Raw genomic sequence first — 25033 nt, forward strand, 5'->3', positions numbered from 1 at the left:
ACAATGTAAGTATGTCCAGCGGTAGGCCACCACATTCAGGAAACAGCCTATTTTTTTAATGTCAAGCTTTTTGAAAGATTACTCTATATTGTCTCTTTAAATTTTCAATTCCCAATCTTTCCTTAGTGCACTGCAATCTCACTCCTTTCCCTAAAACTAAATAAAGATTTTTTTCCTTAAGGTCACTAATGCCCTTACCAAATCCAAAAGATGTCTTTCAGTTCTAATTTTACTTTAGGTTTCTATCTTTAGTAAAATACAAATCCTCTGGCTTTTAAGACACCACATCTTTTTTTCTCCTGTGGCCTCTTAGGCAGCTCTTTCTCAGTTTTAATTACCGACTCCTCTCTTCTTGTTTGGTTTGCTTTAAAGTTGAAGACTCAGACGTCTCACATTACATACATGAGGCAAAATGATCAACCTCCATGTTCAATGATTCCCAACTTGAATCTTCTAGCCTAGATCACTCTCCTGCACTCCCACCGCCTGTTGAGCATTTCTACTTCGCAATCTATGTGTGGATCTCAAATTCAACATGTCCCAACCTTCAAACTTCTCCACTTAAATCCCTACCACAGTAAATGACCTGGCTTTCTAACCAGCTGCACAAGTTAAAACACACGTCATTTCATATTATTGCCTCTCAATTTCTCCCCACATGCAAATGAACCTCTTAAATTCTAGTTCTATTTTTAACCCATTCGTTCCATTCCCACTTCCACTGTGACTCTCATGGATCACTCCTAGAACCTTTTTACCAATACCTCTGTATACCGACTTAGCTTTAATTCATCCTCTGCAAAATGCGCAACAAATCATTAAAAAGAGAAATTCTACTCACTCCTCTAAAGCTATCATTTTTGTTCCATGCCTTCAGGGAAGAACCCCCTTCAAATGTCACAAAAGAATCTTGACTTTGTCCTCCAACAACATCTTTAACTCTTGCTTATAATACACAACTGCATGTTATAATCTTCCAATGATTGTAAATGCCTTTCCCTAAACTGTGGAATGTCCAACTTGGCTCACTTCAAAGTGTCACTTCTCAAGGAAGTTCCCCAACCGTCTCCTACCACACCCTGAATTAGGTACGTCTCTCCTACGATACCTCAGCGTTTTGTGCTGCCTCTATCAAGCTTCTCATCACATCGCATCAACACTGTGTTGTTGATCATCTATGAACTCTTACAGATAACTACATCTGCCATTTCAACATCCTAAGTGTTTAGAACAGTGTATACCTCCTAAAAGACAAAAGTTCATTAAAGGAGTGAATAAACTCATAGTATTTATTACAAATTATTGAGTTTATGGAAACAGTTTATGCTCTTTTGCCTTAATTTGAAGAGATATACTTTATGTTTTAGAAAAACAAAATCTTTTTACGTGGTCCTCAACATACATTTAGGAGTGAATGGCTTATTCCTGATAGAATTAATTAATTCTGCTTTTCTTTAGTAAATATTATTTGACACAATGATTCTGAAACCAAGTAAACAGATTTAGAAAACTAAGAGAAAGAGAGAATTAGGGAACAGTCAGACTTGGCGATTACACTGTCTCCCTCCCTGGGCTCTTCTCATTATTCTACTGGGAAACGTCCATTTATTAAAATATTCTAGTACAAAATACTGGATAATTTTCCTAACACAGAATTTCACTTATCAATCACAATGATTTCCATTTCAATCTTGTATAGCATTAAAAAAAAAAAGATTTTAGGTAAGAAAATAAAATGGATACAATTTATATCTATAGAATTAAAAGCAGCAAGTGAGACTTGACTGCTTCCTGTATACCCTGTTCTATACTAATTACATACATCATTTCATGTAATCCCACAAAAAATCCTGTGGGATTGGTACTATTATCTACTTTACTAGTATTATCTACTTCCCTACCTTTTTTAAAGAGCTGAGAACATTGCAGATGAAACGGGTGAGGCAGTCTTTGTAAACTGCACTGCTAGAACATGGTAACGCTGTGAGCTGAACTAAGAGTCCCCTGATGATGAAGATGATGCTCTTAACCACAGGACTAGACCACCTCTAGTTGTGCCTGCCCAAAAGGACTCAAAAGTCTGTTGGAATCAGTCCCTTGGAAAAAGTTTTCAAATACATCTAACACTAGAAGTTAATGATAAGTGTATGAAGTCTTAAGATACCAAATACATAAGAAGGAAATACTGAGTTGTCCACTACTGAATTGTTATTCTACTAAGTAACAAGAGTGTGCCGCTCCCTCACAGGCATCTTTCATTGTTCAGTCAAAACCTACTATCCTGAAGTCTTATCCTATTTGCTTTTAAGACTGGATTTCAAAGCATTAGTTAGTGGCTAGTGTGTTTCCAGGGGAATAAAAGAATGTGAATAGTGAACACATACGTTCTTTAACTTCACCTGAAGTGATAACAAGACAAAAATACAAAAAAATTTTAAATAACAATGATCTCATATTTTGACATTTATCACAAGGTAACATTTTGGAATCTGTCACTGCGAATCACCAGTAAAAAATTACAAATGAGACTGTAAGTTTGACACAATTAGAAAATTATATCACATACATAAAACATCAACATTTTTAGATTCTTGATAAGACCACAGAAAATAGTACAGTGATAATTTTCTTCCCTTTATTTATGTATCTTCAATTAAAGGAAAACAATCAGAAAACAGCTTCCTCTTAACGTATCATTCTTCTTCCCCCAATATCAAATGCTCTTAAAACTAGGAATTAAAGTTTTTAGAACAAGGGCTGCAGTTTTTTTTTTTTTCCTGTAGAGGGCCAGATAACAATTATCTTAGGCTTTGTAGGCAATACAGTCTGTCATAACTACCCAACTCCATGTTGTGGTACAAAAGCAATCACAGACAATGTAAACAACTGAGCGCATCTGTGTTTGAATGAAACTTTATTTACAAAACCAGGCAGTGGGCTGGATTTGACTCAGGGGTAGTAGTTCAGGTTAAACCCAGGTTCAGAGTGCTCTCCCAGCTCTATGCCTACTAATCTACTACTGTAAGACAGCAACAGCGTATTACTCACTGGATTTTTCCCTCAAAAAAGTATAAGAGATTATGTGTCTAATTCAAATTAACACACACACAATGCTTCATGAAGTATGACAAATAAATGCCTACCATCCCTCTCATTTTCAAAAATTCCTTTACAGACATCAAAAAATTAAGACGTTAAAGATATTTTTTATAATCTCAGTATATGACATAACTTAATGCCAAAATGAAATATAAAAACAATGTAATGCTTCTTTCTCATTCTTTCAATTTATTATTATTTTTGAAAGAATCCTTCTAACATTAGAAATGCCAAATTTACTATATGTTTTGAGAGCTAAATTTAAATAATATGTTGAAGTCAACTCTAAAGATAATTTTCCATTACCATTTGAGAGCAAGTTACTGTTGCAGGTATATCAAGGACTTCAGCAAATATAGGGATAACTGTTCCTCATTCTAAAGGTAATAACCTGTCAGAAAATTTTGAAAATTTCACTTTTATTCTGCTTCATAAAGAATAGCAGACATAAAAGAGGAAGTGAAATGGAGAATACTAATATATACGAAATGATCTGCAAATGCCTGAAGAGGATTCTAGAACCAGGAAAAAGATAAGTATGGAAATCCTTTCCCACATCCTGCCATTTAGCTGTTTTACAGATGACTGAGTGTATGGGTAAAGGAGAGAAAGTAGATATAAATAAATCTCAGTTTACAAGCATATCCACTTAAAAGAGGAATCTATAATTGTTGTGACTGTATAAAATTCGCAGCTGCTCTCTTCAAAGACAGAGATGGGAATTTCCATGTTAACTTCAACTTCCCATAGGAACCCCGTGAATAAGTGCATACCTTCAGCCCAGTATTTAACGTAAGTAACATTTAATTATAAGTACAACCACTGTAGTGCAGTAAGTATTACCCTTAGTGGATATAATAGTTAAGGCACCTAAAAAGAAATTGAAATACTTCCAAAAGCAATTTTCTCACTTAAAAGCTGAAAAGCTCTGTTTTTCTCCATTCAACAAGTTAAAAGAAAACAGTAACAAACAAACCCAAAGAGATTCTCTGAACGCCAGATATACTGAAGGAAGAGGTCCTAAAGATAAAAGGTAATAACCTTACATGTGCTCAGACTTTTCCCTATCACCACTTTAAGGGCCATTTCTCAGACTCTAATGTGCTTAATATACTTTGGATAAAATGCCCTTAGGTTTAGAATTAAAACCATTGTATGACATTTTACAAAATGTCAACTGCATTATTTGATATAATGCTGGGAATTACACTTATCCTTGAGGACAATAATGTAGCTGTAACTGTGTTACAACATGTCTTTCAAAAACATTCCAAATCTGAAGTCCAATGTTAAGCAACCCTTTTGTTACAATAAAGTTTTTCAAATTAAAAGAAAAAACAATGGTTTTATTTCAAAGTTCAATTATAAGCAACACTTCTGTAATCTCATATATGAATTAACATAATACTTTAAAAACTACTTACAGTAAATATCCGTCTGCCAGTTCGATCAAAAGTTACACAGTACACAGACGACAGGTGTCCAAGGATTCTTTTATGCATTTTCATGTGCTGATACACTGCAGTTGGAACCAGTCGCTCAAGTCTGTATTTTCCATTCAGCTTCCTTGAAAACAAAGTATCCGCTACCAAGAAAAGGGGGGGAAATAAGTATAATTATCCTTTTTAAAGAATTCACGTATTTTAATTTCTCATACATTGGTAGAAATAAAGATGCTTTCTAAGCATATGACTCCTAGTTAAAAGTCTTCAAAATAGCCCATTATTTTACTTGAAATAAGTTAAAAGCACTATTATCTTCACCTTACATACAAGAAAATCTAGTTAAATAACCTGCCGAAAGTCACAAAGTAAGGCATGATGCTAGGATTAAAACTCAGGCTTCTTTACTCTCTACTCTGTCAGTGTAGACTGACTACTCTGTCAGACTTCAGAAGTCTCCTATGAGACAGATTTTCTCATAAAAGCAGTTAAAACTGGATCTGGTGCTTTTTACTTTTCAACAAACAGCAATTCTTAAACACTCTAAATGACACTTCTAAAAACTCTGCAACAAATGAAGGCAGAGGAATAACTTGTTGCATTATTAAAAATAATAATAATAATAATTAAGGGGTTCCCTGGTTGTCCAGTGGTTAAGAATCCGCCTGCCAATGCAGGGGACATAGATTTGATCCCTGGCCTGGGATGATTCCACATGCGGCAGGACAACTAAGCCCTTATGCCTGAACTACTGAAGCCAGTGCCTAGAGTCCGTGCTCCCCAGCCAGAGAAGCCACAGCAATGAAAAGCCCACACGCCACAACAGAGTAACCCCTGCTCTCTGCAACTGGAGAAAGCCCAGGGGTAGTAATAAAAACCTGGCACAGCCAAAAATAAATAAATTTAAAAAAATAATAAACTGAGAATCCTGCCAAAGACCTGTACAATGATTCCTTTTCTAAAACCTATAGGCCCTCTTTTTTCACCTCCCCCATTTTAACCATCTTTCAAGATATGAACGAAATTTACCTCCTGCTCCAAAGCCTGATATGCTGAATTTGGCTGAAGATGTTCCTTTCCATCTAACTTACTACTGTTCTTTGTTTTCTATACCAATAATTGTGATAGCATTAGAATTATAAACAAAGAATGTGCTCAATAAATACATGCTGACTGGTCTGCAGGCACATGTTCACCTGTAGATTATCTTTTAATACAAGGCTTTTTCTTCCCCCTGACTGTGACTGCCATCTGCTTTGGATATAACCACTGCAGTTTCTCACATTTAAATTTAGTCCCCCCGCCCCCCAAATTAAATATGTACAAAGTATTGATATTATCAATATTTAACTCCAGTTTAGAGCCTACAATTATGCCCTAAAGTTTATGAAATATAAATCAGGTGTATAATAAATAATCTCAGTGCTTATTCTCTTATTCACATACAATAAATGTTTGGCTTACAGTACACTGACAAGCAAAAAAGAAAATATTGGAGACTGGCAATGAGGTAGAATACTTTGCAGGTTCTAAAGCAATAAAATATAATTTAAGGAATAATTCCATTGTGCTTACATGATCTTTTCCTACATCAGTTATTTTAGATTCTGGTAAGAGTGGATCTCCTGCTGTTAGAGGACAAGTTCTAGGATACAATCTACTTCAACATCTGTGCTATCTAAGACAAACTGTTGAAAGTTGTTAACTAGTATATTCAGGCTGAAACTAGTTCTACAATAACAGTGATTTGGTAAGTTTCTAATAAATCCTGATATATTTTGCCTTATGCATAGAAATGGTCTGGTGAAAGACAACCACCTGCACTTTAGCTCCAACAGATTTGGAGTCAAGAGCACACAAAACCACAGGCAACAACTGTCCTGCCAAATGAGAACTCAAATGATCTTATCCAAACACTAAGGATCAATGACATCTCACTTATTGTCTGTTTTATAGAAAAATAAGCGATGACATATAGCACAGATGTTGACCGTACTGCATTACCAATACAGTTTAATTCTCTCCACCCCAAATTTACAAAATTCTCAAAATGTCAAATTTTCTTAAAATCTCTATTGCTGTTCAGGTACAAAAATATCATCTTTGGAGGTAACTACAATACCAAAACTATTATTTTAATGATAAGGCATTTTTATATAGGTCAGAATTTTTTAAGATGGATTTTTAATGAAGACTATACTTCAGAGTTGATAAAGCAAAAACTAATTCCCTTAAGAGAAAATGTTACTACTCTCTTAAACACAGAGTTTTTACTGAATCTCTACCTAAACTGGGATAAACTTTATTTTCGCTTTGAGACTCAACTGAGAAAAAGAACATCCCTTTCAAAAAGCTACAGTCAACACTTCAAGAAAAACTTTTTAGAAACAACATTAAGTCAAATACTGTATTCCACACCACCCTATGTTATGCTTGACTGCCAATTAACTACTGAGTATTTTTAATGATACCATGTCAGCATCCTAAGGAAAAGGGTACCGAAGAGAGTCCTTGCTGTCAACCAGTTTACAAGCGTGTCCAACAGCACTAAAAGGTATGCCAGACAGGGAACCCAGTGTGCAGAGCTCCCAGGTAACTAGCTGGCAGTTCAAACCTGACACAGGGGGTTAAAGAGAAAAATACAGGTATGCTTCAGTAGTTGAAGTTCAACTGAGGAGACTGGCTTTGAAGGTCTGACCAGGTCAATTAGGCAGAGAAGATGTGGTAGGATTCCCGTTCAATGAACTCACATTTTCTTTTACTACACCATTTACATAATGTCTCGTCTCTCCTACCAGATCTTAAGTACCTTAAGGACAGAAATTCTGCCTTATTCATATTTCCTGAAACTGACTGTAGTGCCTTTTAAATAAAAAAGTACATAAGTGAATCTTAGTTAATAATAAGAAACACAAGATGGTTCAATTAAATTTACAGTTTTATGGCAAAAAAGCAAATGGCAATCATTCACTTTCTCAAGAAATTGTTAACAGTAATTGGATTTTTGAGTAAAAAAGAAATGTCTCTTGGATTATAGGAACTCCTTAAATTTTATTAAACTAGAACATCAATTTTTAAAATGAGCATGGTTAAGCAGATATAAGAGGTCACAAAGGAATAAGTTCTTTATATGACATTATTATAGTTTTAACCTTAAATCAAGTAACATATATGACTTTTGTTTAAAAGTACATTTATGTTCCCAAGTAAGGTGATGGGAAATATTCTTAAATTAAGCCTGCCAAAGCAAATTTCTATCTTCTTAAATTGGCAAATTCTTTCTTACCCTTCAGGGCCAGTTTAAATGCCACCTCCTCTAGTAAAAAGTGAATTTTACTTTTAAATTAAAATTTTTTAATTTTAAAAGCAACCTAACCAGTTGCCCTACAGTATCACTCCTGTGTTCAAAACCACAATGTTCTTCATTTGATTCACAATAAACACCAAGTTCATTATACATCAGCCTACCAAGACTCTGCACAACCTTGTGTCCATTATCCGACACCTTTATATGATCTATTCCAACCATTCTAATCATCACATTCTTCCAACACATCAGGTAATGCTCCTAACTTGGGGTCTTTGCACCCGCTATTCCATCTGGCCACAACACTCTCCCCCCACATGGCTAATTCCCTGGCTTCCTTCTTCATATCTTTCCTCAAATGTCTGTCACCTTCTCAATGAAGGTGATCAGCCTAGTGAAAATTACAACCCGTCCCCTACCTCCACCGCTAACTCCTGATGCCCCTATGTAGCTTAGTATCTGCTCTTTTTCCATCAATAATCACCTTTTGTTTGCTAATTATGTTCACTGTTTATTTTCTGTCTCCCCCCACTACAATATAATAAGCACCACAAAGGCACAATTTTTTTGTCTGTTTTGTTCTTTGATAAGTCTAAAAGTGGACAGTGGTGGCTGGCACTTAGTAGAAGCTATGCATTTGGTGGACTTAAGAAATTAACTACACAACAAAAAACAATTAGGTTTAGGAATAAAACAAAAATGGATTTCTTTATTGGACAGATTACAGATTCAAAATATCTCCATACCAATCTTCCTTTCAACTGCCTTGCTAAATTTAGTTAATCTGGAAGCAAAGGGATTGGTAAGCATATTTATTCAACTTTTCTGAGTGAATGGAAAAGTAAAGTAAAATAAAATTTCCAGAAATCACTGCTATTCATTTGTATGAAGTATGGAGAAAGGAGCAAAAAGTGAGACGTGTCATTTGTAGCAAATCATTCAGAACAGCCTTTGAAACAAAGTCTCTGTGCAGAATTTAGAACTAGTTACTAAACAAAATAAACAAAAGACCCACAATTTCTTAAAGCTATTAACAGGTATAACTCTGTATATAACTAGATATATCTAGCCAGTAGGGTCCTACTTCTGTGCATACATCCTTAGTAAATAAAATGTCCCCACAAGTTATTTCTCTGTAGTTCACACCAAGAACTTTTTCAAGAATTTCTTTATTCATAATACTAATGTATACTTAATGTAGAAAATAAGAATATTGTCTTTACATAATTCTACTACCTAGAGCAATCACATAAAATTTTGCAGAGATTTCCCTAATAAACAGAATTTTAATAGCTATGCCATTCATATTCCTTAATGAAATAAAAACTAGGCATTAAGTTTGATGGACTTGTATTTAAACATGACACTGTGGAGATTTTAAGCAAGGTACTCTCAACTTCAACTTCTCAAGTTATTCATCCAGAAACATTTTTCACAATATTTGGAATGGTTTCCATATTATGCTATTCTTTGACATCTCATAATTTCACATGTTTACACAGCCAATTTTATCAATATTTTTCTTTTCTTTTGTAACTTGGTCTAGTGCTTTAGAAGGGTTCTTCTACCAGCCAACAGTATAATAAATATCCACTTAAGTTTTCTTTTACGTATTTGTGGTTTAAATTTCTCACTTAACTCCTTAACATATTCAGAGTTTTAGTAGATGTTACTAGGTGAGTCTCTAAAGATATTTTTTCTCCCCTAAATAATCAACTATTTGTTCCAATCTTTTCACTAACTAACCCTTCTCTATCCTATTAATCTATGATTTAATTATCTTATTTATTTATATCGCAAAGAGTTGGACACAACTGAGCGACTTTTCACTCACTCACTCAGTAAAACTCTGGGCTTCATTCATAGCTCTGTTGGTAAAGAATCTGCCTGCAATGCAGGAGACACGGGTTTGATCCCTGGGTTGGGAAGATCCCCTGGAGAAGGAAATGGCAACCCACTCCAGTATTCTTGTCTGGAGAATTCCATGGACAGAGGAGTGTGGCAGGCTACAGTCCATGGAGTTGCAAGAGTTGCACATAACGTAGCAACTAAATCATCATCAGCAACAGCCAATACTTTAAATTTATAATTAGTGATACTTTAGTATGAATGTGGCTATTCTTCATGTCCTCTAAAAAATATCTTACTCTTCATTGACAATTATATAGTTTGAAGACTACTGAAAAGTTTTTAAGAATTAATCTGTTGGAAATATAAGCTTAATTTCATTTACCTATAAACAGCTGCCATCTGTCTATCCAGGGAAATGACACTTTCATCCTACAGCTGGGCCAAGTTTCCAATGAAGATATTTTAGAAAAAGACAGACATAAGCAGTTTTCCTCACTATACAAATCTGTACCATGTGAATCAAGTTCATGGGAAATCTGTAGACAAATCTCTATCACATGAACCAAGTTTCATGAGGAAAAAATGGGTAGCTGCCAGAAAAGAGCATCTGCAATAATCTTAGTGACTATATTTTTGAGAATATTAGAAAAACACATGATAAAATCTCTGCAGATAAGAACTAAGGCAGAAATATTAGTGAAAGTGAAGTCGCTCAGTTGTGTCCAACTCTTTGCGACCCACTAGGCTCCTCCGTCCATGGGATTCTCCAGGCAAGAATACTGGAGGGGGCTGCCATTTCCTTCTCCAGGGGATCTTCCTGATCAAACCCAGGTCTCCCGCATTGCAGGCAGACGCTTTAACCTCTGAGCCACCTCCCTCCAAAAAGCCTCCCCCTTCTAATAGGTACTTTTTGCCCCTATTTTTTCAAGGTGATGTGTATTTGTTATACAGTATTATGTAAGTTACAGGTTTACAAAACAGTGATTCACAATTTTAAAGTCTATACTCCAATCACACTTATAAAATACTGGCTATAGTCCCTGTGTTGTATAATATACCCTATAGCTTACTTTATAGGCCTATTCCTCTTAATCCCCTACCCCGATATTGGACCCCCTCCTTTCCTCTCCCTTGGTAATCACTAGTTTGTTCCCTGTATCTGTGAGTCTGCTTCTTTTTGTTATTTTCACCAGTTTGTTGGATTTTTTAATTCTACATGTAAGTGACATCATCCAGTATCTGCCTTTCTGTCTGACTTATTTTACTTAGCAAAATACCCTACAACATCAACCTGCTAAGTACTTTAAAAAATGGAGGAATTAAAAAAAAAAAAAAAAAAAAAGGAGGAATTCCCTGGAGGTCCAGTAGTTGGGACTCTGCGCGCTCACTGCTGAGGGCCCAGGTTCAGTCTCTAGTTAGGGAATTAGAATCTCACAAGCCACACAGTGTAGCCAATAAATAAAAATGGACAAGGGCACACAGTATAACTGCAATGAATTACCCAAGATCAAAATAAGTCATGTTAAGAAAGATGAACTGGAGAAAAAAATTAAAATTACTATGAATTAACAAAAATGCAGAAAGAAGTTGGGCTTTTGCTGCTGTTGAAGTTTCAGCTCTTACGAACAACACTGTACAGTATCTAGTCCAGTGTGGGTCAGCTGCCGCCCCGTAACAATCAGAACTAGAGGGCCAGGACTAGTGTCTACCACTTATGCCAACACGTGAAAGCAGAGCCATGCTGGCAGCATAATGAGTGCCAAAGAGGCAGGTGGCAGAAGATTCCAAAACCTGGAGAATTAAGGCTTGTGGCAGCAGAAGAATTAAATGAGGACGCAAAAAGAAGAAAGAATATCTATGTCAGAAGGTGCAACTAGACCCTTCTCTGGTTAACAGAAAAAAGGGTACTCAGATAAGAAACATCAGAGTATTTTACCAGAAGACTTTAATTTTTTACTAGCTTCATTTTTGTACTATATTTTGACCAACTTTATCCTGTGATTCTGGTTTTAAAAAAAAAACTTAGAAAGCTTCCAGAGTTTCTATATATAAAATACATAAGTAGTTGTAACTTATAATTATTAACCATATAAACAGTTCCTAAATTAAAGTACAAAAGAGAGTAGATTCTGCAGAATCAGTATCTAGATTTCATTTTAATCTCCACAATCTCTGTTAATAAAGGCTCTGTCAGAGCTTGCAAACCTACAGAATTAAACCTGAGTAAATCACGAACATACCTCATTTTACTGTGCTTTGCTTTAGTGCACTTCGCAGACACTGGAATGCTTTATTTGCTTTTACAAGCTGAAGGTTTGTAACAACTCTGCATTGGGCAAGTCTATTGGCACTGTTATTTCCAACGGCATTATTTTCTAAGGCATCTATAGTCTCCTTTAGACATAATACTAGTGCACAATTAATAAACTACAGTATAGTGTAAATAACTTTTACACGCACTGGGAAACCAAAAAATTGGTGTGACTTGCCTTACTGTGATACTAACTTCATTGCAGTGGTCTAAAACCCCATAATACCTCTGAGGTCTGCCTGTACAAAAACAATGATAATCATGTAAGCAAGACCACGTGAAAATCAACTGCAAAATGATCTACCTTGTTAGACAATAATTAGCTTGCCCAACAAAATAATGCTACATCCACAATCAGAGGCCAATTTCTATAGAAATAATCTTCCAAATTCATGAAAAGTACAAAAAGTTGTCTCTACATGGTGTTGGTGGTTTCCACTAAATAAAGTATGGTGTGGTAATAAGGTATTTGCTAACGCATAAAATTACATAAAAAAATTTTTTAAAGGATCACAAAAATGCTTGAATGGAAAGATGATATAATTGTACAAGCCACAAAAAATAGCTATCTAACTCTCTAAAAGAAAACTTACGTTAAAGCCAAGAATTAAGTATCTTGAGAAAACACCTATTAAGGAAGATGAAAGTCAACAGTGATTGAAGCTGGAAAGACAGGTTCTTATGGGGACTTCAAGAATCTAGTACAGAAGAGTCTCATCTGCTATTCTTGTGGAGGGGGGAAAGGCCACAGAAAATTATTATGATGTGTAGCAGATTTGGAAAATAATAGCTAATATTTACTGAGTGCTTTTACTCAGTGCCCGACACTGTTCAAGGAACTTCATATACATTCTGATTTAATCCTCATGGATCTTTTAAAATGGGTACGACAATTATCCCTACTGGGGACAATCCTTACCAATAACAGAACTGAAAGGCAGAATGTAATCTTCCGAGAGGTGAAGCCCAGGTTTGAATTCAAGCTTATTCCAAAGAGTGCACTCTTACCATGCTGCTTAAGTAGACAAATATTAGAAAAAAAGACCGAGAGGAAACATGCCAAAGTACTAGTAACAGATAGCCAGTGAGACTGGTTAATTTTTCAGCTGTTCTGTTTTCCAAGTTTTCTCCATTGAGCATATATACATCCTGATTAATATTTTATTAAATAAAGTATAGCTCAGCCTACCTTGAGGAGCTCAAGAGTAATATGAAAAATATGAACTGCCTAAAGAGATTAAGCTTAAATTCAAAGACTGATAAAAACAGATCCAGGGATAAAGATTCAAGGAATTTAAATCTATTTAATCACTAAAAAAAAGAAACCATAAAGACTAAGTATATTAAAGTACTTGAACGTATACACTATAGAGAATAACCATTGCCTATCTGACAATGGATTGAATGATATACTACAAAGAATTCACGTCTAGTTTAATTCAGAAGCCATAAAATACAAAGGGTCATCAATTTTGTTTATGACTCTGTTTCTAAATCCTTCCCATTAAAATTTTAAAGTAAAAGATAGTAAAGATAGTTTAGATTAAATTTTATTCGTTAAGGAAGCATGTAAGGAGGAACTTGTAACATTTAATTCTCTATAGAGCCACGAGTGAAAAGCTCACCACAGTAATTCTAACAGATATTAGTAGAAAATTACAACCAAATATTCATAATTTGAGGGCCAGAGATAATCTAGGAAATAATTCAACACAGGTTGGTTTATTTCCACAGCATCATCTGGTCTCTATCACAATACACAAGTAACTAGTAATGACCCAACATAAGAACAAGACAAATAAAATTCTGTAACAATAACCATAACGAACAAAAATGCCAACTTTAAGGTGCAAAGGGTTGCAACATTTGAAGAATAATCCTGTAATTAGCTTATCTGTCCACACACACAAAAAAAAAGGATGGGGAATGAGTCAAGAGAAAACAGAAAAGGGAAATAACTGCATGGGTGACACAACACCAGAGAGAGCCTCTCTTTTACAGCTGTATCTAAAATAATTAGTATGAACGGCAGCTGCCCTCCAAATCTCCACCTATTTAATTCCAAGTTTAGTTGTAATCCCCATTTGAAAGACACCATGTTTTTTAAGATTTAGCAGATGTCACAAATATGAATAATGTCTGAAAAGAACTCAAATACTAACTGAAATAAAACACTCAAGAGTTAAGAAAAAAAAAATCACGAACCAAATAAAAAAATAAGCACTAAAAAACCAAACCAAACAAAAAACCAGACATTACAATACTAAGTTGAATTTATTAGAGCTGTACAATCCCTGATTTGTATTATTCTTCCTTCTCATTTCTTTCCTGGAAACTCATGATGATACAGAAAATACAATAGTGTAATATTTTCAGTTTTAAGTATTTTAGAATATTTTAATAGCTATTTCAATAAAAATTCATTTTTTAAAAAGTCAGGGTTTTTTTTTTCCCCCAAACATTTTAATCATTCAATTTTGAGTCAACAAACATTTATAGAGCACCTATATGGGCCAAGTATGAACTAAAGGATATAACAAAGAAAAAGAAAAGACAGAACTTACCATCATGGAGACTGCAGTTTAGCAGGGAAGAAAGACATGAACAAGGACTTACAACAATGTTAAGTTCCATCAAATAGAAGGTACAGAGAAATCTTGAAATACACAGCAAAAGGTCCTAAACATATAGGGCAGGAGGATATCAGGGAACCAGAGTACACTTTCCTAAAAACTGATATTTAAACGACCTGAAAAATGAACAGCCAGGGAAGGCAGGGAGGCGATAATCTAGCTAGGTGGAGGGAAGGGCATGTGCAATGGTCTAAGGCTGGAAGGAGCACAACATTTAAGCAACGAAAGGAAGTCAGGTGTGACCAGCACTTGGAGCAAAAGGAGCAAGCATCAGAGGGAAGGACTAAGGAGGAAGAGGCCAACCGCAGAGTGCTTTCTAAGCTATGCCAGGCATTCTGGGCTATTTTCCAAAGACAATAAGTTGAAGCTTTCTAGGGAGAAAAAAGTGGGAATAATATGGTAAAAGATTTGCTGTAGGATAACTGCAGTTTTATCTCCTGAGAACAGTGAGAACAGATCAGAAGGTATGTAACTAAAATCAAAAGGTGATTTTACAAAAGAAATCAGAGGGTTCAAAATACAAAATTTCATTTTAGAAAAAATTAATCAGTGAGCCAACAAGATTATGAAGGCCTTCTCAAGGAACTGAATATTTTCTCTCAAAGTTAAGTATTTATCTGGCAGGATACAAACTTGAGAGAACACATCATGCTTTACTGTTTCTAGAATTCATATACTGGGGCATAACTCAAAAAGTTCCTATACCCAAATCAATAAAAGGGACACAGGCAGTACAAGACTAATGAATATAGAATTTCACAGAAAAGGTAAAAAGGTGCTATATAAATGTGATCAAAGCTAAATGCGTAAGATCAGAAATAAAATATCCAAAGATATAACTGAGTTACTCACCACCTCTCTAAAGCTTCATTAATAAAGGTAGGGGTATTTTGCAGTTATTATGAAAAGCAAATAAAAACGTTTATAAACTTGACGGCATTATGTACTAACATCTATACTGACTGTCCTTAAACAGTCAAACCTTCATGTTATAAAAGCGGATCTTAATGTTTTTCCTTTACTTTTTTTAAAGAGATTTTTATGTGAGATCATTTTCCCCCTGCATCTCCCTTAAGATGCTGAACAAACTGCTGCTGTTTATGTAAATATCTACTCAGCTTTATCATGGACTTTCCAGTTTTTAAGATGTCTAGTTAGATGTTCAATCCTGAACTTCAAAGTTTCCCTGAACAAATTTGAAATAAAAAGTCAGAGACCTTATGAAGAAAATATGATAATTTGCTTCACTTAGAGAGCTATGAAATTTAACATCAAACCCAATAATCAATCTGGAAAAAGATATGATGCAAACTAAAAAAGGAAATGGCTAGCGCTTCCTAATTAGTACTGAAATTATATGTCAGACACATCATATTGGGGGAGAGGGGACCTCTCATCACATCCATAACCTAAAAACAAATTTTACCTTACGATTTACAAAAGAAAATAAAACATAGCTACAAGAGCAACCACTTAAACTCACCCAAGGAAACTGCCATTCTTCAAAGTGCCTCCCCTTTTTTGGTCAATTATAATTTGAAAAGAAATTTAAAACAAAAGAAAAATATGAACGTCTATTTTATGTATTTGGTACTTTGGCATATTGAACATTAGTTTTATTTCCCTTAAAAAACAAAAATGCAATACATTTTAGTAGTCTCTCAGAGCTACCTGTTTTTAGGAAGGAAGAAGGAAGAGGTGAGCAGGGGAGGGGTGAGGGAGAAGAGAGATAAAAAAACAAAAATCTGTGACAAGTGAAAATATGAATATTATTCTGAACTTTTCCTATTCTACCTCAGTTCATCAATTACAGCAATAATATATTATCTTTTCATTTAATACTTACTAATGCTGAGGAGCTGGATCTATAACGAATAATACAATACAACCTCCATCCTCCAGCCCTAAAAGCAGTAACATCCAGGGGACAAATTAAAAAACAAAACCAAGGACCACCCCGCAAATATGTAAATGGTTAAAGAACAACACAAATTACAAAACTATATAACTATTTTCTAGTTAGAAGAAGATAAAAATGGCAAAAGAAAATAAATTCTGGAAGGAAAAATGGTTACTGAGAAAATAATAGTACGCAATAAATGAATGCAAATAAGTGATGAGTAGACACCTAAGGATTAAAATATGGATTGTATAGAAGGCAGGAAAAGGTGCAAGACTAAGTAAAGTATTAGGGAAAGAATGAACAGAATCTTAAAATTTACTGAATTATATGCCAAATGTTAAATTAGACATTATATGCTAAAGCTCAAAGATTTATAATAATAGAAAAGTTTTTCTAAGAACTATGAAACAAATATAGTCATAAAAGAAAAAAATTAACCCTACAATTGCAGACCCTAGCCCAGTGCCAGATATGCTAAGAGCCATTTTAGAATAAGTCAAACACAGTATTGAAAATATGGCAAAATATAACAGTGAAAATGAAAAGGAAAAGAATCTCCTCTTTAAAAATGTACTCTAGCTTTATTTGCAAAATAATTAACTGAATGTTAAACACAAGAAGGTCGGAATATAACGTCTTTTGTCACCTACTTTGTGCCTCACTTTCTACTCATTTAAGCCTCCAAATGACTAAATATGGTACGTATTATCTTCATTTTACAGATGAGGAAATTGAGAGGTTGAAAAAATAAACAACTTGCCTAAGGCCACACATCTGAAGTCAAGATTCATAACTAATTTTAAGTGAATATTTGCTGACTTTGTTCAAACTAGTTTCCTCAGAGAAAACTAGAAATGTGGACAAGATTTAAGACTCCTTTTAACGTACAGCAGTCCCTCCCTAATTCACGGTTACTCATTCCACAATTATAGTTACCTGTGGTCAATCACAGTCTGAAAATATTAAATGGAAAATTCCTGCAATGAACAACTCCTCAAAGTTTTAAACTGCACACCATTCTGAATAGTGTGATTGATGATCCATGCTATCCAGGATCCTTTAGTCCAGCATGTTGTGTTAGTCACTCAGTTGTGTCTGACTCTTTGCAACCCCATGGACTGTATCCAGCCGGGATCCTCTGTTCATGGGATTCCCCAGGCAAGAATACTGGAGTGGGTCGCCACTGCCTTCTCCATAGTCCAGCATATCCGGTTCATTCAGTTAGCAGTCATTTAAATTATCAGACCATGTCGGTCATCAGATTGACTGTCCCTGGTATTGCAGTGCTTATGTTCAAGTAGCCTTTATTTACTCAATAATGGCTTAAAGTATAAGAGTAGTGATGTGGGCAATTCAAATAAGCCAAAGAGAAGCTGTAAAGTGCATCCTTTCAGTGAAAAGGTGAAAGTTTTCAACTGCGTAAACAAAGGAAAAAAAAATTCCTGGGCATTCCCTGGCAGCCCCATGATTAGGACTTGGTACTCTCACCACCAGGGCTTGAGTTCAATCCCTGGTCAGGGAACTAAGATTCTACAAACTGGAAGGTGAGGCCAAAAAAAACCAAACAAATAGAAGAATGGATATTTTATCTGTGAAACTGTGAAGAAGGAAAAAGAATGCATCCTAGTTTTGCTGTTGCACTTCAAATCACAAAAACTACAGTCACACTTTGTGATAAGTGCTTAGATGAGGATTAAAAAAAAAAGGCATTAAATTTGTACGATAGGGTATTTTGAGAGAAAAAGTGAGAGACCACATTCACAAAACTTTCATTACAGTATAGCTGACCACTGAACAACATGGATTCACATATATTAAGATTTTTTCAATAAATACTACAGTACTACATAATTGCAGGGGACAAAGAAATCAGTGCCCCTAATCCCTGGACTGTTCAAGGGTCAACTGTATATAGTTACAACTGTTCTATTTATTAGTTATTGTTAATCTCTTACTGTGCATAATTTATAAATTAAACTTTATCAGATACTTCTTTAAAAGCAGTATATATAGGGTTTGGTACAATCTGCCGTTTCAAATATCCACTGGAGAGCTTAGAACATTATCCACTATCAAAATAAAGAGGAACTACTATATAGGCTTTTTAACCTGAACTGGATATTTGTGGAGTAAAGCTGCTTTTCAAGGCAAGGCTGTTTCCTTACACACATTTTGAAGAATCAGGTTCTCCAATACTCCTTATTTCCACTCACCAACACTGCAACTTTGTTGCAGAAGCAACAAGTAAAATAACAAAGAGATGGTAGCATCTGGCAAACAAAAGAGATGAAAACTTGGGAAACCTAGAGATGACAAAGTTTACTTTGCTGACATGTTAAATCTAAGAAAAAGGCAAACAAGGCAATTAGCAAATGACTGCCTTAATACAATCTTTTTCACATAATAAACATGCATTACAGTCTCCAAATTTAACTTTAAAAACAGCCTTAATGTATTTAAGTATCTCCTCTCCTATTTTCTTCCCCAATCATGTCACTTACTATTGAAGTAGGGTTTGTTTATAAGGTAAATAAACACAGAATAAACTGTATTCGAAAAAAGGCATAATATGGGTAAGGATGTGAGAAAGGACAAATATCAGAGATTTGTTAGTACGTCTAAAAGTAAACGTTGCCATGACAAGTACACGTTCACAACTCTTCCACAGAAAATTGTCAGAAGTTAGTGATAACAGATTAATGGTATCTTGATTTTTCTGCTTCTTGAAAACATTTATTAAAGGAGGTTGTAAAAGGCTGGAAAGGAGCCAACTACACTGGTTCTTCTGCCCTGAGCCTGAAATGCAAGCAGTTTTCACAATTTATACCAAATAACAGGAGGTACAAAGTAGTCAAGATTTATAAGCAGATAATAAAATAAAACAGGGTAAGAAAGCACCGAGATAAAACTTGAGAGTTGGTTTCGAAATTATCCAGGTATGAGTTTTAATATTCCAGGTACAATGAACCAATAACCCAGTTCACTAGTAAACTTTATTTCCTAAAAACCAGCTCTCGGTGTTTGTTCACCTCACAGCTACCCTAGGAGACTAGTCTCTCTCTTCTTCCAACCATTACTGTTTTTAACTCCCAACCCATTTCTGAACTTTTCCTGTTCTACTGAAGGTCACCAACTACATCAATTACCTACTGCCTCTTTATTCAATATTTACTAATGTTCAGGAGTTCGGTCTATACAGAGCACAAACATCATTTCCAACTTCCAGAACCTAACAGTATAGCAGAAAAAACAAAGGTAAATAAATAGCCATGATTATGTGACAAAAGCTATAGCAGAGGTAAGAATAAGCACTTAATTCTGCTTGGTTACATTTAGGTTTTAAAGCATGAATAGATAAATGTTCACAGGATGAGGGATACTGCAGAGAGAAAGGGATGGAGAGACTTTAGCTGATTTTAAGAACTGCCGAATAGTTGTACAAAGCTGCAGCACCAGGTCCAAGTCAGGAAAAGGTGGGAGAAGGTCCGTGTTGTCAGCCACATTACAGGGCTGAGACTATTCAAAGTCACTGGGGAAAAGGAGGCATGACATGATCACATCTGCATTTTAGAAAGTTCAGAGCTGTGGTTCTCAACTGGAGGCTATTTTACCTCAGGGGCATCTGGGAATGTCTGGAGACATTTCCGTTGTTACCACTGGAGTTGCTACAGACAAGGATGCTGATGAACACCCTACAATGCACAGGACAGTCAATCATGAAAAGGAATTATGTGGCTCAAAATGAGAACAGTGCTGAAGGTAGAAACCCTGGTTCTGAGCTAAGTTCTAGGGTAGAGGAGTAAGACTGGAGGCAGGAGATCGGCTAATCTGTAATTCTGGGAGAGCAGAGGCCATGCTCCTCATCATCCTGCGCTCCAGCTCTAAGCCGGTGTGGGACATGACGCAGCGACGGAGTCTTTACTCAGGCTTCCTGGTGGCTCAGATGGTGAAGAATCTGCCTGAAATGTGGGAGACTTGGGTTCAATTCCTCAGTCAGGAAGATCCCCTGGAGAAGGGAATGATCACCCACTCCAGGATTCCGACCCAGAGAACTCCATGGACATAGGAGCCTGGCGGGCCACAGTCCAAGGGGTTTCAAAGAGTCACTCACAACTGAGTGACTAACACTAACATTCACCTGGCAAGTGAATGAAGGGTGCAGAGCTCCAGTCAAAGAGTGCAAGGCCCACATGTGGCTGTGGCAATGGAAAACAGATTCAAAGGACTGGAACAGAATATACAGGCCTTACTGAAAAAAAACTAAGAAAGGAAAATCCAATTTACCATCACCCCAATCTTAAAATGATTTTCTGAGTTATAGTAAAATGTTTAATTTAAAAAACTATGCAAGCCTTAAGTGCAGTATTGTATTCTGTACTGGATCTTGAAACCAAAAAAAGGTAATTAAGTTGGAAAATGTGGTGAGATACTAATATGGTCTGGTGTTTAGTTAATAATAACATACCAACGTTGGTGAAATAGTTTTAAGGAATTCTAGATAATATAGGACTGTAACATGAGGAAACACTGCACAATGGGTTATAATAGCTCTTTGTGCAACTTTCCAGTAAGTAATTTCTTATTTAAAAAAAAAAAAAAAGTCTATTTCCCAAATGTATCGAACCTTAAATATTTGAATCTACACTAAACATTTCCATTTGTATTTTAAGAAAAGCTATGATGCTAAGGCCTTTTTATTACATGGGTCTTCAGTAATACTACATTGATCAAGGAAAAGAGCAAGGAAAATTTTAGAGGCAGCCAGACAGAAATGGCAGACGAATCAACAAAATAACATACTAACACTCATATTTAAAAATAAAAAACTTCTGACTCATAGTCTACGATAAACCTGAAATGATATATTGTATCACTATGCAGGCAAATTATTCTGCCAAAAAACCTAATGAATTTTTCTTCCTATTACCATCCCACTCAACACTTTCATAATAATGACAAGACATTCAAGACTGTTACCAAGGTGAACTGAAAAGCCATGACACTAAACTGTGATTATTAATAAGCAGTCATTTTGATTAGTCCAGCTTCTCTTTAGAGATGTCAAAAACTATATTCGAATACAAAAACATGAGGTAAAATTCGTGTTCCAGTACAGGTGTTTTTTTAAAACAAATATGAAGAGCAACTTGCTGAAAATCTGAATGGAAAAATGTATCATAAACCTTAAAAACGAAATAAAACTCTCCCAGAAAGGTACAATTACCTACTTGGTAATTAATTCTATTACCTGAATATACCAGCTGCATTTCTCTTGATGTGACACAAAGCTCAAGATATTTTGCCATATTTAAATCCCCTATATCCACGTCAGCAATATTTACTGATCTCATGATTAATGACCTGTCCTAAAATACTTTATCTGACTTTATAAATATCTGGTATCCTTTTCCAAAATGTGACTAATACCAACTTTCTTGAGTAGCCAAGTGTTAACCAACTGTTAACTATTAGTTTATTAAGAATAAGGCACAGCATAATGGTAGTCACTGTACTTTCATGACTCACTAAACATGTAACCCTGGTCAAGTCACCAAACCTTTTCATGCCTCAATTTCCTTCTCTGTAAAGTAAAAGTATCTCCTACCTAAAGATCATTTAAGGTTTTAAAAGATAAAAATAAATGGAAAATAGTTAGAGTAGTGCCTGAAACAGAGTAATTACTCACACAGCAAATGTTAAGAGCTATCAATCATTTTTGCACTTTCATTGCCTTCCATAGTGTTGCCTGACAATGCGATGAAAGAACAACATATTCCCCTTATTAAATGGATCTGCATTTTTTCAAAAAAAAAAAGATGATAAACTTTTCTCTAGAGGGGATGCTTCTGATAAATTTACCTTCCCCTTCTTTTAAGAAAACTGTTCTACTTCCCAGTATAATTTTCTAGGTGAAAACATACCCTTGTGTCTCAAATCCTTTGTTGTTTTATAGTTGTTCATTATACTAAGACAACATAGGAATCATTACTTAACCAGGACAATCATATTATAAAAAAAAAAGATTACCCATGATTATCCACCATACAAACATAGGATATCTTTGGAAAACAGCTCAGAGAAAACTATCTAGAATACATCAGAGACAAAAATATGTAAATCATAAAAGAGAGGGGAAGAGAAAAGACAAGAGTGAGAAAATCTAGTGTCTGTTTAACTGGAATCCCAGGAGAGGAGAAAGAACAGAGCAGACATGATATTTTACAAGATAATGGCTAACAATTTTCCAATGCCAATAAAAAGACATTCCAGATTCAAGAAGCCTAATCAATCTCAAGCTTGATAAACAGAAAAAAATGACACCAAGGCTTATCAGTCAAACTTCACGAAACCAATGAGAAAAATCTTAAAAGCAACCAAAGAAAGAGATCATCTTTTCAGTACCAATAGTTAGATTTATACCCAAATACACCAAAATTGTCTATGAAGTACAAAATGCCCCAGATAAAACACAAAACCTTTAAAAGTACTTCTATAAGTAAAACAACAGAAAAGCATATTCTATATAAACGTTAAACAAGTTATACAAAACTGTAATAATGACAACTTCTAATACAGTAATACTGACTGTAATTACCCAGAAAAGGAAGAGAAAGAAGTATAATCTGGACAAGTGGAACAAAGAGGGAGAAGAACACTTCTGGCTAAGCAGGAGGGTAGGGACAGAAGAGGCTATGATTAAAATACAAAGGTCTCTGAAAGTCAGAAGTTAAGACTTGGTGGTAGAGGAATTGCAACACCATTAAAATAGCATAAGCGACCTCTCATACTTCCTTGAGCAGAAGAGAGAGCGACCTCTCATACTTCCTTGAGCAGAAGAGAGACAAAGCAGTGGTAGAATTAAATAAGAGTTATATTACAGGGTTACATATAGCATAACCTGAAAGGGAAAGAGGGAGAAGACACCAGAAGCAAGACTAGTGTGAAGGAGGCTACAGTAATTCAGGTAAGACAAGCGCCTTAATAGCAGAGTTAAAAAGGATGAATTTAGAGGCCATTTTAAGAAGAACTATCTGCATCAGTTTTCCTTCTTTGAAATTTTAAAGGCAAAAAAATACACAATTATTCATAAAAGTAACCAAACTATTACAACTAATCTGTATGATGATACAGTTGCCTACTGAATCAACTGAATGACATATGTCTTTAATAAACAATATTCTGTAAAAATACCAATGAGCTAATTAGACAGGTACAATATTTACAATCCATAATTACACATTATTATGACTTTTTCACTATAGATTATCAACATAAGAAAAAAACTGAGGGCTTTTTCCTCTTTGAAAGCTAATACACAAAAAATGAAAATTCTCTGACTTCACAGCAAGTAAAAAACATTTTTATTTTCAAAAGCTCTTCACTAAGAGGCTATCGACTTGGTAATGAACTCAAGCGACTCACCAATGCTGGGTGGGCTGCCATAGTTAACTGGTGACTCTGGTGGTCTTCCACAATGCAATGCAGCCAGAGCAGATCCTTTCCACACAACATGCTTGCAGCCTATTAAACACATACATTTTTTATTGGATATAAAGATAGGACACAAAGACAAAAAGTGAGAAAAAGACCATCTAAATGCTGTTAGAAATTTTCATACTTTTGTTTGTGCGTAGCAAGGACTGTCTTCCAGCTCCTAACAAAGTTTGTACTCCAGGAACACTCTGTGGAATCTCTTGCTCAAGAAGAGGTCCCAGTCGATGACAGATCTGCAGCAAGTGATCAGGTGCTAAATGTCTGTAATACTTCACCTATTATGTGAAAGACACATATAAAATGTTTGCTAAACAAAGTGGGGATACAGGATACAATTATTTACAGTAAATAAAATGTACTTTAAAAAACATAGTAATTTGTTCTTGCTAGTCAACATTTCATTTTATTTGGGGTGAAAAATTCACATTCATTCTGTGAAACCTCTTGATTCAGAGTATAAAACAACTACCCAACCATGATTCAATCCACTGAAGAGGAAAGTGCTGAAGAAGTGATGGAACCTAAACACAGCAAGTTATAAACTAACAGATGCTAGTCAATGCAAATACTGAACAATGAAAAACATATACTATAACCTAAAATGGTATGTTTCAGTTTAATATTTTAATTTTCAAAATAAACAAAAAATCATATAACTATAAACACTTTTTATCTCCAATGATATTTTTAAAAATCTCCAGAATAGTTCAGGATTAAAGAAACTTGACAGTTTATGTTCTCATTACAAAACCTAAAGACATCTATGTAATTTCTATGCTGAAATTTATAATTTACCAAAAACTTCACAGAGAGAAAGGCCAAATTACAACCATTAAATGAAACAAGTTTGACTATAAAATAAATCTACCAACTACAAAGTTTGGGCTGTTTTTAGAACAACTTCAAAATACTGCTTAATTTAGACTAGCATTTAAAACCAAAATGTAAAATGCTTTATTTTTATTATCCATCCTGAAAAGTCTTTTATTAAAT

The 25033-nt window shown here is 35.0% G+C and overlaps 1 protein-coding gene across 3 annotated transcripts in view; it reads right to left on the reverse strand.

The window, feature by feature from the left end:
* The window catches only part of PHIP (pleckstrin homology domain interacting protein), a 121285-nt gene that overhangs the window by 80895 nt on the left and 15357 nt on the right, over positions 1–25033 (reverse strand). For all 3 annotated transcript variants that reach the window (XM_070449816.1, XM_070449817.1, XM_070449815.1), the window contains exons 5-7: positions 24165–24315; positions 23969–24067; positions 4524–4684 (exon numbers count right to left, since the gene is read on the reverse strand). In XM_070449816.1, the coding sequence (XP_070305917.1) occupies positions 4524–4684; positions 23969–24067; positions 24165–24315 (411 nt within the window). The remainder of the gene's footprint in view (positions 1–4523; positions 4685–23968; positions 24068–24164; positions 24316–25033) is intronic.

The sequence above is a fragment of the Odocoileus virginianus genome, chromosome 19 (genome assembly GCF_023699985.2).
Source record: "Odocoileus virginianus isolate 20LAN1187 ecotype Illinois chromosome 19, Ovbor_1.2, whole genome shotgun sequence".
NCBI classification, from domain to species: Eukaryota; Metazoa; Chordata; class Mammalia; order Artiodactyla; family Cervidae; genus Odocoileus; species Odocoileus virginianus.